The 12601-nt window shown below is 36.9% G+C and overlaps 1 protein-coding gene across 5 annotated transcripts in view; it reads right to left on the minus strand.

The window, feature by feature from the left end:
- Positions 1 to 3897: 3897 nt before the first annotated feature.
- MAP4K5 (mitogen-activated protein kinase kinase kinase kinase 5) overlaps positions 3898 to 12601 on the minus strand; it is a 117686-nt gene continuing 108982 nt past the window's right edge. For 4 of the 5 annotated variants that reach the window (XM_045450931.1, XM_045450930.1, XM_045450929.1 and 1 more), the window contains 4 exons: positions 12296 to 12388; positions 9444 to 9514; positions 7109 to 7164; positions 3898 to 5536 (listed from right to left, as the gene is read on the minus strand). In XM_045450931.1, the coding sequence (XP_045306887.1) occupies positions 5449 to 5536; positions 7109 to 7164; positions 9444 to 9514; positions 12296 to 12388 (308 nt within the window). In that variant the 3' untranslated portion in view covers positions 3898 to 5448. Of the gene's footprint in view, positions 5537 to 7108; positions 7165 to 9443; positions 9515 to 11527; positions 11690 to 12295; positions 12389 to 12601 lie in introns of those variants that run through there. The other variant, XM_045450932.1, reaches the window with a different exon arrangement.

Here is a 12601-nt window from a genome sequence, read left to right on the forward strand (position 1 = left end):
TACCAACTTTTCCTTTTATGGTCAAAGTCTTATTGTTCTGTTTGGGAAATCTTTGCTTATCCCAAGTTTGTGAAGATGTTTTATTTTAAAAGAATTATAGTTGTATATATTTTAGATTATTTACAGTCTATCTGGTATTTCTTTTTGTTGTGTGAGGTAGCAGTCAAGATTCCCTTGATATTCTATTATTGTTTCAACACAATTTATTGAAAAGGCTATCCTTCACTCCAGGGCAGTATCTGTCAAAAAATAAGGTAAGTGTGGGTGTGTTTTTGGACTCACGATTGTATTTCATTGTCTGTCTTCATGCCAATGTCACCGTATCTTAACTGCTATAGTAGCTTTATCATCTCTTGCAATCTGGTAGCCTAAGACTCCCAGGTTTGTTTTTTTTTCTTCAAGATTATCTTAAGCTGGGGTAGCTGGGTGGCTCAATCAGTTGAGTCTGACTCTTTGATTTTGGCTCAAGTCATGACCCCAGGGTTGTGGGATTGAGCTCCTTGTCAGGCTGGTGCTGAGCATGGAGTCTGCCTAAGATTCTCCCTCTGCCTGTCTCCCCAGCTCCTGCTCTTTCTCTCTAAAAAACAAAACAAACAAAAAAACCCCAAAAAGCTTGTCATGAGTATTCCTGACCCTTTGCATTTTATGTAATTTTAGAGTCAATTTGTCAGTCTCCATAAAAGTATCTGCTGGAATCACACAGAATCTTTAAATCAACTGGCAGCTTTACAATATCAAACCTAATTCATCAACATGGCATCATCTGCCATTTACTTAGGTCTTCTTTAATTTCATTGAGGTTTTGTTAGTTTCAAGTATACAGAGCTTGCGTCTCATTTTTCTTACATATTTGATAGTTTTCTGTATTGTAAATGGAATCCTAAAATTTCACCTTCTCTTTATTACAGGTATACAGATGTGTATAATGCTGGCAGTGCATCCAGCTGCTTTTCCAAATTCATGATTTCTAACAGTTTTTTTGCAAATGGTATTTTTATTCCTTTCCAAATCTTTTAATCTTTTTTTAAAAATTTCTTTGTTTTCTAGGTTTAGGAAAGTGACTAGGATCTCTATAAATAACAAGTTGTGAGAATGAAAACACTTGACTTGCGCCTTTGTCAAGGTAGATTTTTTTTTTTTTTTTTTTTTTTGAGAGAGAGAGGTGGGGGGAGAGAGAGGGAGAGGGAGGAGGGAGAAGTAGACAGAGAGAGAGGGAGAATCTTAAGCAGGCTCCATGCCCAGTGCAGAGCCTGACTCCGGGTGGGCGTGGAGCTTGATCTCATGGCTCTGAGACCATGACCTGAGACAAAACCAAGAGTTGGATGCTTAACCGACTGAGCCACCCAGGTGCCCCGCATAAGCTATTTCTTGATTTTTTTTTAAAGTGTTTATTTTGAGAAGAGAGAGACTTCAAGCAGGGGAGGGGCAGGGAGAGAAAGAATCCCAAGCAGGCTCTATGCTGTCAGCACAGAGCCTGATGCAGGGCTTGAACTCGAATTGAACTGTGAGATCATGACCTGAGCTGCAAACCAAGAGTCAGACGCTTTACTGATGGAGCCATCCAGGTGACCCATCTATTTCTTGATATTTAATTTTTAGGTATTATCCATTGATTTCCTACTATGGAAGATGAGGATCTAGATATTTTTCTACCTTATATCCATAACACCATGTCCTCTCCCACTACAAGTATGCTGTAATTTTGATTAGATTCATATTGCTGTTAACAATGCTATGTCATTCAAACACTGGACATCATTTATTTTTCTTTTCTATACACCATTTTGCTTTCCTGGAGTTAATTAACTGCCAGTTTTTTTTTGTTTTTTGGGGGGGTGGTCAGATTTCAGTTTTAGATTAAAAAAAATTTTTTTTAATGCTTTTATTTTTGAGAGACAAAGAGAGAGAGAACGAGCAGGGGAGGGAGACACAGAATCCAAAGCAGGCTCCAGGCTGCAAGCTGTCAGCACAGAGCTCGGCGCGGGACTTGAACCCACAAGCTGGGAGATCATGACCTGAGCCAAAGTTGAACACTTAAATGACTGAGCCACACAGGCACTCCAGTCTTTCATAAGTTTTTGCTTAGAAACAATACCATCACTGATTGAAAGACCTTGAGAAACATCCCCTCCACCCACCTCTGATTTTAGAGGTGTGGATAGTTCTAAATAGGCTCAGATTTATTGCCTGCTCTTTCAGCTGTCTGCTTCAGGGCCTTCTCTGACACTTAAGGAGCCTCCCTGGCCAGATGCACACAGTACACTTCAGGGGATCAGGCCCGTAATGCCCCAGCAACAACTCAACCATGAGTGGGAGTCTGTAGATAAATGCCCCAGGCACTTGTCTTTCAGGAGACCATCATGGGAGCTATCGCACAGCTTCTCAAAAGACCTGGTAGAATCAAGCTGCCATTGTCTACACAGCAAGGACTTCAATAATGCACCCTTATGTCAACATTTCCCACCTCTCCATCTCAATATTCTAAGTCCCTCACTCCCATTTTCTGGGGTCTCCAAAGAAAATGATCTTACTCTCAGTTCTTTTCTCAGTCTGTTTTAGGAGGAATCTCTTACTCTTTGCTAGGTGTCTAACTCTTAAGATACTGAGATGCATCAAGTATTTTATCAGTTTAATCTTTCTCAGTCTCTCCAGGAGTTTCTAGTATGCTGGTATGCTCTCTACGCCTGGTGTAGTGTCATCCTTGGATACCCCATCACCATCTACCAGGGATTTCCATCTCCCTCCTGTGTGGAAACCCATTTTCTGCATCTAATGTCTTCATTTTGCTTAATTTATGCCCTTATTTTTATGAAGCACATCTTCTAGTAGCTTCCTGAGAAAGGCTATATGGGAGGTACAGGTTTTGAGAGCTTGTACCACCAAAAATATCTTAATTTTTACCCTTAGGTTTGATTAATAATGTATTTGGATCCAGAAGTTTGGGTTGGAAATTTCTTTCTGAATTTTGAAGGCACTGCTTCTGGTGAAATTTGAAGCTATCCTGATTCTTATTCCTTGATGTAGGACTTTCCCCTTTCCTTTGGAAACACAGATCTTCTCTTTGGCTCCCATGTCTCTGAAATTTCACAATGATGTGCTTTGGTGCAGATTTTTTAAATCTATTGTGTCTTTTCAATCTGGGATCTGAAGTTCTTCAGTACTGGAAAAACTTCTTGAAATACTCTACTGATTTCTTCTTTGTTGTTTCTTTTGGATAACGGGCCTCCCCGGCTATTAGTCTTAACTACCCCCCCTGCCCCCAATGTTTCCATTTCTTTTTATTTTCTGAGAAATTTCTTCAACTTTATATTCTAAAGCTTCTACTGAATTATTCAGCTATGCTATCATATTTTCTAAGAGCTTTTTATTTTCTGAAAGCTCCTTTTTTAGTATTCTACTCTTGACTCATACTTGCAACATCTTTCAGAATATATATTTTTTCTTTTGACATTATCCTGCATAGTCTGTTGCCTCTAAGTGCTTCTTTCCCATAACTGTTTTCTCCCTTTTATGTTACAGGTTTTCCTCAGGTATTTCATATGTCTTGGTTGTTCAAAAATTATTAATATCATAGGACTATAAGGCTAACTGCAAGGTCTGGATGCATGGAGTGGAGGGCATGCTGACTATGATTTTCATGTCAGGATCTATTTAGGTCTTTCCACTTGAACTGGCCAGACTGCACAGAGAAGACTTCCAATACTGTTGGGGTGGGAAGGTCTGGCTGCCAGGATTCAGTGAGAGGAGGGCATTGGTCTTTGTATCCAGTATGTATGTAAATATTTCGTTTTGAGTAGGGTCCCCTGCCATCTATTGTATCCAGTGTCCTTCAGTCCAGGGGCCCCATTTAACATACCCAAAATAAACAGGCACACACTTGCTGAAATCATATCGATGTGCATTTTAAAAGAAAATTTACTTTATATTTTATTTGCATAACATTTTATTGTTTGCGTATTGCATAGTGAAAAGAACAGAGTCACAAGACTCACGGTCTGGCTCAACCACCAACTTGCTGTGTGAATTGGGTAAGTCTCTTAACTTTGCTAAACGCTTATTTCCTCATCTGGAAAATGGAGATGATAACACTCCCTATTTTACAGAGCTGGTAAAGACTGAATGAGATCGTTCTACTGTTTTCTTCTCAAGTAACTGCTGAAGTAATCTATAGTTTGCTATTGCTAGCCTCTTGTTCATGATCTCAATGCTAGCTGTTCTCAGTAAATGTGTTAGGACAACAGGTACCAACGTGACACTTCAACTCTGAGTACTAACAATAGCAAAAGAGAAGCAAACTCAAAAATGGCCCTATCCTTTCTTATTTTCAGAATACTGGTTTTTATAATACTTATTTATACTATCCCATCAGGAATTCAATTTCATTTAAATATTTTTTTTCTTAAACCTACTCAAAATGAATACCTACATATGTGAAAAAACCCAAGATTACACATGTAGCTGCTTTACAGTTTCCCCTGTGGTACAGTATAAGTAAAATACATATCATGGGCAGTTAAATACATCCCCCCTTACATTCGGGATGATAATATATATGAATATTAATTTATTATGCATTATCCCTAATGTAAAAAAAAATCACAGGTATATTATACTGCTTGTCGAGAATACATACACATGGTAGTCACATCTAGACATACATACCCCTTTAACAATCCTTCAGCCATTATCAGTATCTTCTGTATGACCCCCTGCAACTATCTATAATTGAAAACACAAAACTCCCTTTTAAGGCGATTCTGGATGATACTGTATTATAAAATACTTGTATTAAGTAAAACTGCATGTATGTACTGAACCCAAACACTCTGCCTTTAACCCCTCAAAGTACTACTCTTGGAAGGTAAACAAAATTTTTATACATTATAAAAAAAATTAAGCTGCTCTGAAACCCTCCTCTGCTAAAAGTTACATACATTACACCACTCCAGCAAGAGATTAATAAATAAGGATTAAATATTCTATTTTACAAAAACATACAGAATGGCCAATGTAAAAGTGAAAGCCTTCTTTGATAATTTCTTTATCAAATTATGTTCATTAAGAAGGAATCAAACATGGTATAAAACAAGAAAATTGTCACTAAATTTATCTTTCTGAAGATAATCACGTGAGCTGTTATCTAAAAATATCATGGCACCCTTGTTACAAACATTATTTTTTTTAAAAAGACTGTGTTTCCTGGAACTAGAGGACTATTTGTCTCATAGCTTTTATTAAGCAAACTTGATATAACCACCACACAGTGGCAAGATAGAATCGCTGTTTCCAGCTACAGAAATATTGAATTCCACCTTAAAGTACAGATCACTTGAGATAGAACCCATTAAGAGCTAAAGTAAATCCTAGTGTAGTTTGTACTGAACTTAAGAGAGTTTTGCTTTCAATGGAGTATACTCATTTTCCTGTCACTGGAGATAGTTTTGGTGTTTAGTAACTATTCTCATGTCCAGCCAAGATGTACAGATTGCTGTGTGCAGTAGGATTTTCTGTTGGCCTACTTTCCAAAACGACAACCCTGCAATTAAATCAAAACAAAAGACTTAAGAGTGAAGACAGAGATTGCATGCTTCATTCAAATACTGGTATCAAACCGTGAAAGAGTATCACTGTTCAAAAAGATCACAGGTGCACTGTCAAATTCTGCTCTACACATTATAGCTTAAAAACAAAACTAAGGATTGATGAATTTATGAATATGAAATATTGAAAACATTTCAGGACGGTCTCATCTTATTCCAACTAAAATCAAATTTGCTTATTTATATATGCCAATAGAAGGTAAAATAAAGCTTTTAGAATACAGCTGATTCTAGAACAACATGAGGGTTCGGGGCACTGACGCCCGGCACAGTTGAAAATCCATGCATAACTTTTAACTCCCCCCAAACTTAACTATTAATAACCTACTGGTGACTGGAAACCTTACTGATAACATAAACATTGACTGACACATATTTTGTATGTTATATGCATTATATACTATATTCTTACAATAATGTAAGCTGGAGAAAAAAGTTATTAAGAAAATCATAAGAGAAAATACATTTACAGTACTGAGCTCTATTGAAAAAAGTCTGCATACAAGTGGACCCATGCAGTTCCAACCTGGGTTGTTCAAGGGTCAATAATATACACAACGAGAAGGCAATGAATGAGAATAAAACAGGATTCTATGAGACGCTCATCCAAATAGTGATTCTGTGACTAGCCTGAATTTGAAGAGCAGAGGTTCTTAATCCTTGCCTCAGGACTGATGCATATTACAACGGCCAATTTTGTTGCACTAACAACTTTTGGTGGGAAGACAGGAAGGGAAGGGGACTTTATTAGTTGCACAGGTAGACAATATGGACTTTGGAGAACAAAAACTACTAATTTTTCCCTAAGACGGCAGTTTTGGAACTTATCTTTCATTCTGATCGCAGAGACCACATAATTCCTTCTAATTTAGACTGACCAGAAATGGAGCCGAATGTTTTCTGATATAAAAGCAAATGTCAGGAGGTGCATATCCTGCTGGGTTTATGCAGTAATAGTTCATGGAAGGTAACAAACCAGGAACAAATGATGAAAACAAAAGGGGTCTGAAATATGTCATGGTACTAGGGACATAAACACACTTTGTCTTGGCTGAATGTAACTATCTCTAGAAACACGATCTTCACATTGACAAAAAGATTGCTTAATCGACTAATTCTTCTCTCTTTCAATAAATGTACAGGGATATTTAAAAAAAATTTTTTTTTAATGTTTATTTATTTTTGAGAGACAGAGAGAGACAGAGAGTGAGCAGGGGAGGGGCAGAGAGAGAGAGAAAGACACAGAATCTGAAGAGGCTCCAGGCTCTGAGCTGGCAGCACAGAGCCCGACGCGGGGCTCGAACTCACAAGCCGTGAGATCATGACCTGAGCTGAAGTCGGATGCTTAACCGACTGAGCCACCCAGGCGCCCCGATACAGGGTTATTTCTCAGAGTTGCTGAGCCTTCTAAGAATTTTGTTTGAAACACAGTTATAGGCTGATATTAGAATTAAGAACACAACCACTAAATTCCTTTGGTAATGAAATTAAAACAACCAAACTATTACCTGTCTGATCCCAATAAGCGGAAAACTCTTGTTTCGTCTGAAATTTCCTGGGTAACCTATGAAAGAAAATATCAGTAATACCTTTATCCCCATATTATTTAAATCATAATTTAAAAACCACTTAGAACCATTATTAAAGAGACGGATCATTTTTGATAGGCTCAATTCCTCAAGTGAAATACATTTTCATAAGTTTTTTTTGACTGCCTTAATGGTAGAAATAAACCAGTATTTATGGAACATCTGGTATGGGTCAGGTACTTTCCTTAGAATAACTCTTTGTGATGTATATTATAATCCCCATATTATTAGGGAAAAAACCACTACAGCTCAGAGAAGTTGAATAACTTGCTTAAGACCATCTAACTGGCAGACCCAGGATTTGAATACAGCAGAGCCCCTACTCTTCCCTTTGTGTCAGTGTAGATGCTCACGGTGGCCCCACAGGCCCCTGAGTTCCACAGAGTTGTGGTGGGCACTTCCATGTGCTAGTGTCTTACATCAGTATTATCTATGGTATTCCTTTGCTCTGTTTTCTCCAAAGCTGTAGAAGGTACACTCACACATGCACAGGTACGATTCCCAAATGTGGGGAGTTTATACCCTTGGGAGTAACCCTTACTCAAGAGGGACAGCAGTTGGTGTATAAACGCACCAGCCTCCCCACCTTCAAATGAGTCTATTTTGAGGTGTGCTCTATACCCTTCCTCAGTGGTCCCTTTGGGATTAAGCCCTGGTTGCCCATAGTGGGAACCAGTTTATTAATGTGCTCTTCAATGGCTTTTTCCCCTCTCCATCTTATACTCTGCACTCCATCACTTGTTTTCTGGGATCTACTACCAATAAACTATCTGCACTTGATTCCTTGTCTTAGGGTCAAGCTTTTGGAGGAATCCAAACTATAAAAGTGTGGATATAAAATAAGTATAAAAATAGCCTGTTATCAATGAACTTGTAGTCTAGCTGGGAAGTCAGAATTAGTAAACTTGAAGTGGGAAATTAATGAGGTGCTATACCACATGGAGCTGATTTTCAGAGAGTAAGTCCAGAAATGTGCCAATCACTGTGGACTGGAATGGTTGAATATTACTTTATAAATATAATAGCTAGGCCCAAATTGAAGGATGAGAACATAAAGAGGTAAGCAAAATGAGTTTAAAAAAAGGAAATACAATTTGTACTTAATATAGTGAACATCAAGTATTTTCTGCAGATTTCCAACCATAGGAGTGGCACACTGAAAAAAGGATCTAGGGACAATTAATTTTATGGCAGTAAGTAGGGCTACAGGTTTCATTAAATGCAGGGGTCTGGTGACATTTAGTGACGTGAGTAAGTAAACTGACATATTCAAAGACAGCTGATTTATGTCATTTTCTCTTGGAAGCATTCTTTTTTTTTTTTTTTTTTTTTTTTTCTCTTGGAAGCATTCTAATCCCATGTTCATGGAAAAGGTACAAATAATCAGTTACATATATACAAGAGCATGGATAAAACTAGAGATAATTCAAGTAGAAGACTTAGCTTTAAAATAAGTCCACACATGTGTGAGACTATAGTGTAAAAGACACGAGTGGGAAATGGTACATGTTAGCTAACTATTAGGATTCATCTCTCAAGGTGAATTCCAAGTCTCATCTCCTGCATGAAATGTAGCCTGATTATCTTAGCTAGAAGTGATTTTTGGAGACCCTTAAAATCCAGACTCTACCATTTAACTAGCTACTTAACTCTGGGCAAGTTACTTAACCAGTCTGTGCTTATAAAAAAGAAAAAAAAATGGGAATATGAATAGGACCTAACCCCATTTAATTATTAGCCTTAAATATAAGCTAATATTTGTAAAGTGCCTGAAACACAGATGTTATAAAGGTTTGATATTATTTGTAACACTTCATTATACCTTACAGTGCTATAATGATAGTGTCTTGTACGTAGTTGGTACTTAATAAGTATCTACTAAATGAGTGAATTTTCTTAGATTTTTTTCCTTAGTCCTGTGATCTAATACATATTAATTTAGAATTTTAAGTGTAATATTAAAAATAAGCTACACATTTATAGAGTATGGAAAAGGCTTATTAAATTTAGAGAAGTATAAGCAATCTTGGCAACCACATTTACAAATGACCGATGAGAGGATTGGAAGTGTGCAAACTCATGTTTGACAATTCCTTGTGGCCACAGAAGAATCATACAATGAGTAAGAAACTGAACATTATCTGGAAGGAAAATACTGGCAATTTTGCTCTATCAGTTCATAGCATTAAAGGCACTAAACATGGTAATGTGGGTTCAGAAAGAAAATTCATCAAATGAATGTAAGAAATCTTACCTCATCTGACTTGAAGCTTTTACCCTGCATTCCATGTTTCCAGAAAGCCAACACACTATCTTGAAGGCATACTAAAAAAGATTAGAGAGAAGTGAAACTAAAATAAAGCACAGAGTAATTCATTATACATTTTCTTTAACTGTTTTTAATAAATACTAATGTAAAGCTCTCCCCAAGTGCTTGGTGCAAGATCCCACTGTCTAGACCATCTGTTCCCAACATGTTTGTGGCCAAGCCATGCCTAAGCTCAAATAATTTATTGAGGCAGGGTCATGAAAGCTTTCAAAGACATATGTAACAGGCATTCGTTTAGACACAGGCTAACTTCTGATGAGCTGGATATCAACATATTAATTTCTCTTTCATTTACTATCTTTTGTCTTAGGTGAATAAAATAATAAAACACACATAATTGTTTTTTTTGGATCAAAAACATGGTTATTTAAATACTGTTATATATTTAGAATAGCTAAAAGGAAGCATCTTTTTATTTATACTCACATTCTCCCTATTACAACATTTATTTGAAAAAATAAACCTTACAATCCAAAATGTAACCACACACTGAATATTTATGGTCTGTGAGCCAATTCTTACTGGGAGGGTCTACCAGTTAGAGTAGTCACTGCTGTCGCACGGAGCTCCTCTGCCTCTGCCCTGGATTTGTAGGCCCCACTGTCCTTATGACACTTCACAGCCAAGCATGCCCACCTTCCCAGTGGCTTTGGATTCAGGAGTGACCATGACCCCAAAGTATGGCCACATGGCATGCTTCAGCCCCTCCTGCTCCTCACCCATCTCCCATGTTCCCCTGGTGTGGCCTGAAGGTCTCTGGGGGGAGACCTGTTCCTGCTGTGCCTTATCCATCTCTATGTTCTGCCTGGTTTCAAGCACAGGCCTGGGCCCACTGAGGCACCCTTATGGGGTAACTTAGCGGTTCAGAAACAGAGGAGGCAGGCTCCACAATTGTGGGGAAGGGGAGCAGGGCCTCTGGGCCCTTCCTGGAGGAGGCTGCAGTCATGAAAGTACAGTCAGTGAGGGAGGGAGGAAGGAAGGAAGAATGAGGGAGAGAACCCATTTGATTGTTGGAGAGTTAGCCATATGCCCTACACCAGTAAAGGTAATGGGAGAATGTGATTGAAGCATTTTATTTCTTACTAGAACATGGAGTCTGTAAAAAGTTAATGTAAAAAATGTTCTGGGTTAAGTTAGCTCACTGAAAATAAAAGTATCTTACATAACAAATCACACAAGTTTCACTAACTGTGACAAATAAAAACCCAGTTACTGGTTTCATTTTTAAAAAGTGATTTAAAGGGACTCTTTTTCTTTACCCAGCAGGATCCTTGTAATTATTTCAAAGTTCACTAGCAAGGAGGGATGATAGCTTAAGAGGACCAAACTTTTGTGTCACAATTAAAATTCCCTAAAAAAATGTGGCATGTATAAAAAAGTTTAGGTAGCAGTATGTTTCAGTTAAAATGAAAAGGAACTAAAGATCTGTATGTCAGAATCCCTACTGAAAATATTAAATCTTAGAAATTGGTATGCAGTATCCAGCACATAAAGGAGTAAAAGAAGAAACTAGCTCCAACATCCCTTCTGTCCTACCATCTACAGAAAGTTCAGGTTTCCTGCTTCAATAAATTAAAATTTCCAACTGCAAGCAAATCACTTTTATGTAAGATATTTGCATAGTGGGATGAACGTACTTTGCGACAGGGCAAAATTCCAGTTAAGAAACCATTAAAATACTTAGGATAAAAACTCTCTAAATAATGAGAAACATTTAACATTTAATGAGAAACATGCATTTTTATGGTCCAAACTGCCAACTTTGTTTTAACTATTTTTGACCTACAGTAGAGTCATATCATAAATTGTTCAAAATATACCCAGCCATGGTATTTTTTTCCCCTAAGTTCTATCATCCCTGGGGAAAATATTTACTGACAAATAACCAATGAGGATGCAAACAATTAATAAAATATAATAATTTTTATCATAAAACCAATGAGTAATTACACAGAGTGAAACACTCATTGAAAAGGAAGCAAATTAAAATGGCATATTAGTTTCCGAGTCCCGTGGGAAACTAGTTATTTATATATAAATAGACCTAAAAGCAATAACCATCAGCACACCCCATCTTACATGGCAAAGAATTACAGCATATCTAACACCATTAATCACATCACACAAATACCTTTATGATTTGGAAAAAACTGGGAGAAGTACTTAATTCACTTCATGCAGCAAAGGGAACAATGAACAGAAATTTAAAAAAATGATTTCAAGTTTTAAATACCCAGGAAATAACAATAAAAGATTATGATCTAGACCTGCACTGTCCAATACAACATAGCAACTAGCTACACGTGGCTATTAACATTAAAAACACATTAAAATTTACAAAATTAAAATGTAGCACTAGCCATGTTTCAAGTACTCAAGAGGTACGGTTAATGACTACTATATTTAAGAGCACACAGAACATTTCTCTATCACTGAAACTTCTATGAGACAGTGCTGGTCTAGACAATCCTAAGTAGGGAATGAACAAAAAGTCAAGTATTCTGAACACATTATTAAAAAAGGAGGCTTGGGCAAAATAGTTGTAGGGGACTAAACTTCCAGTTATAAAACAAAGAAGTCACAGGGATGTAATGTACAGTATAAGGAATAGAGTCAACAATGCTGTAATAACTTTGTATGGTGACAGATGGCAACCAGATTTATTGTGGGGATCATTTCATAATATATAAAAATATCAGATGACTATGATGTATACCTCAAACAGGATATTGTATGTCAATTATATTTAAGTTAAAAAAATAATAAGGGAGACTTACCTACAGATTCGATGCGAAAATCAAAACTTAGCTCAGAGGCCAGTTTCTTACTTGATTTTAGTTTTCCTTGTAGATTTACAATTTTTACAAATTCTTAAAAAAAAGAAAAAGCAAGTCAAAACTGGAAATGAAAATCTGCTAAAATAAATGTAACTTGATATGTGGATTCTACATGGATATAGAACAAACAGTCTTAATTAAGTTCAGCTATTTATCATGATTCAAGCATAACCGGTGAAAACTGTCATTATGTTTTATAAGATATAAAAGTACCATTTAGTAAATGGCAATTTCACTGCTATTTTT

The sequence above is a fragment of the Leopardus geoffroyi genome, chromosome B3 (genome assembly GCF_018350155.1).
Source record: "Leopardus geoffroyi isolate Oge1 chromosome B3, O.geoffroyi_Oge1_pat1.0, whole genome shotgun sequence".
Taxonomy (NCBI): domain Eukaryota; kingdom Metazoa; phylum Chordata; class Mammalia; order Carnivora; family Felidae; genus Leopardus; species Leopardus geoffroyi.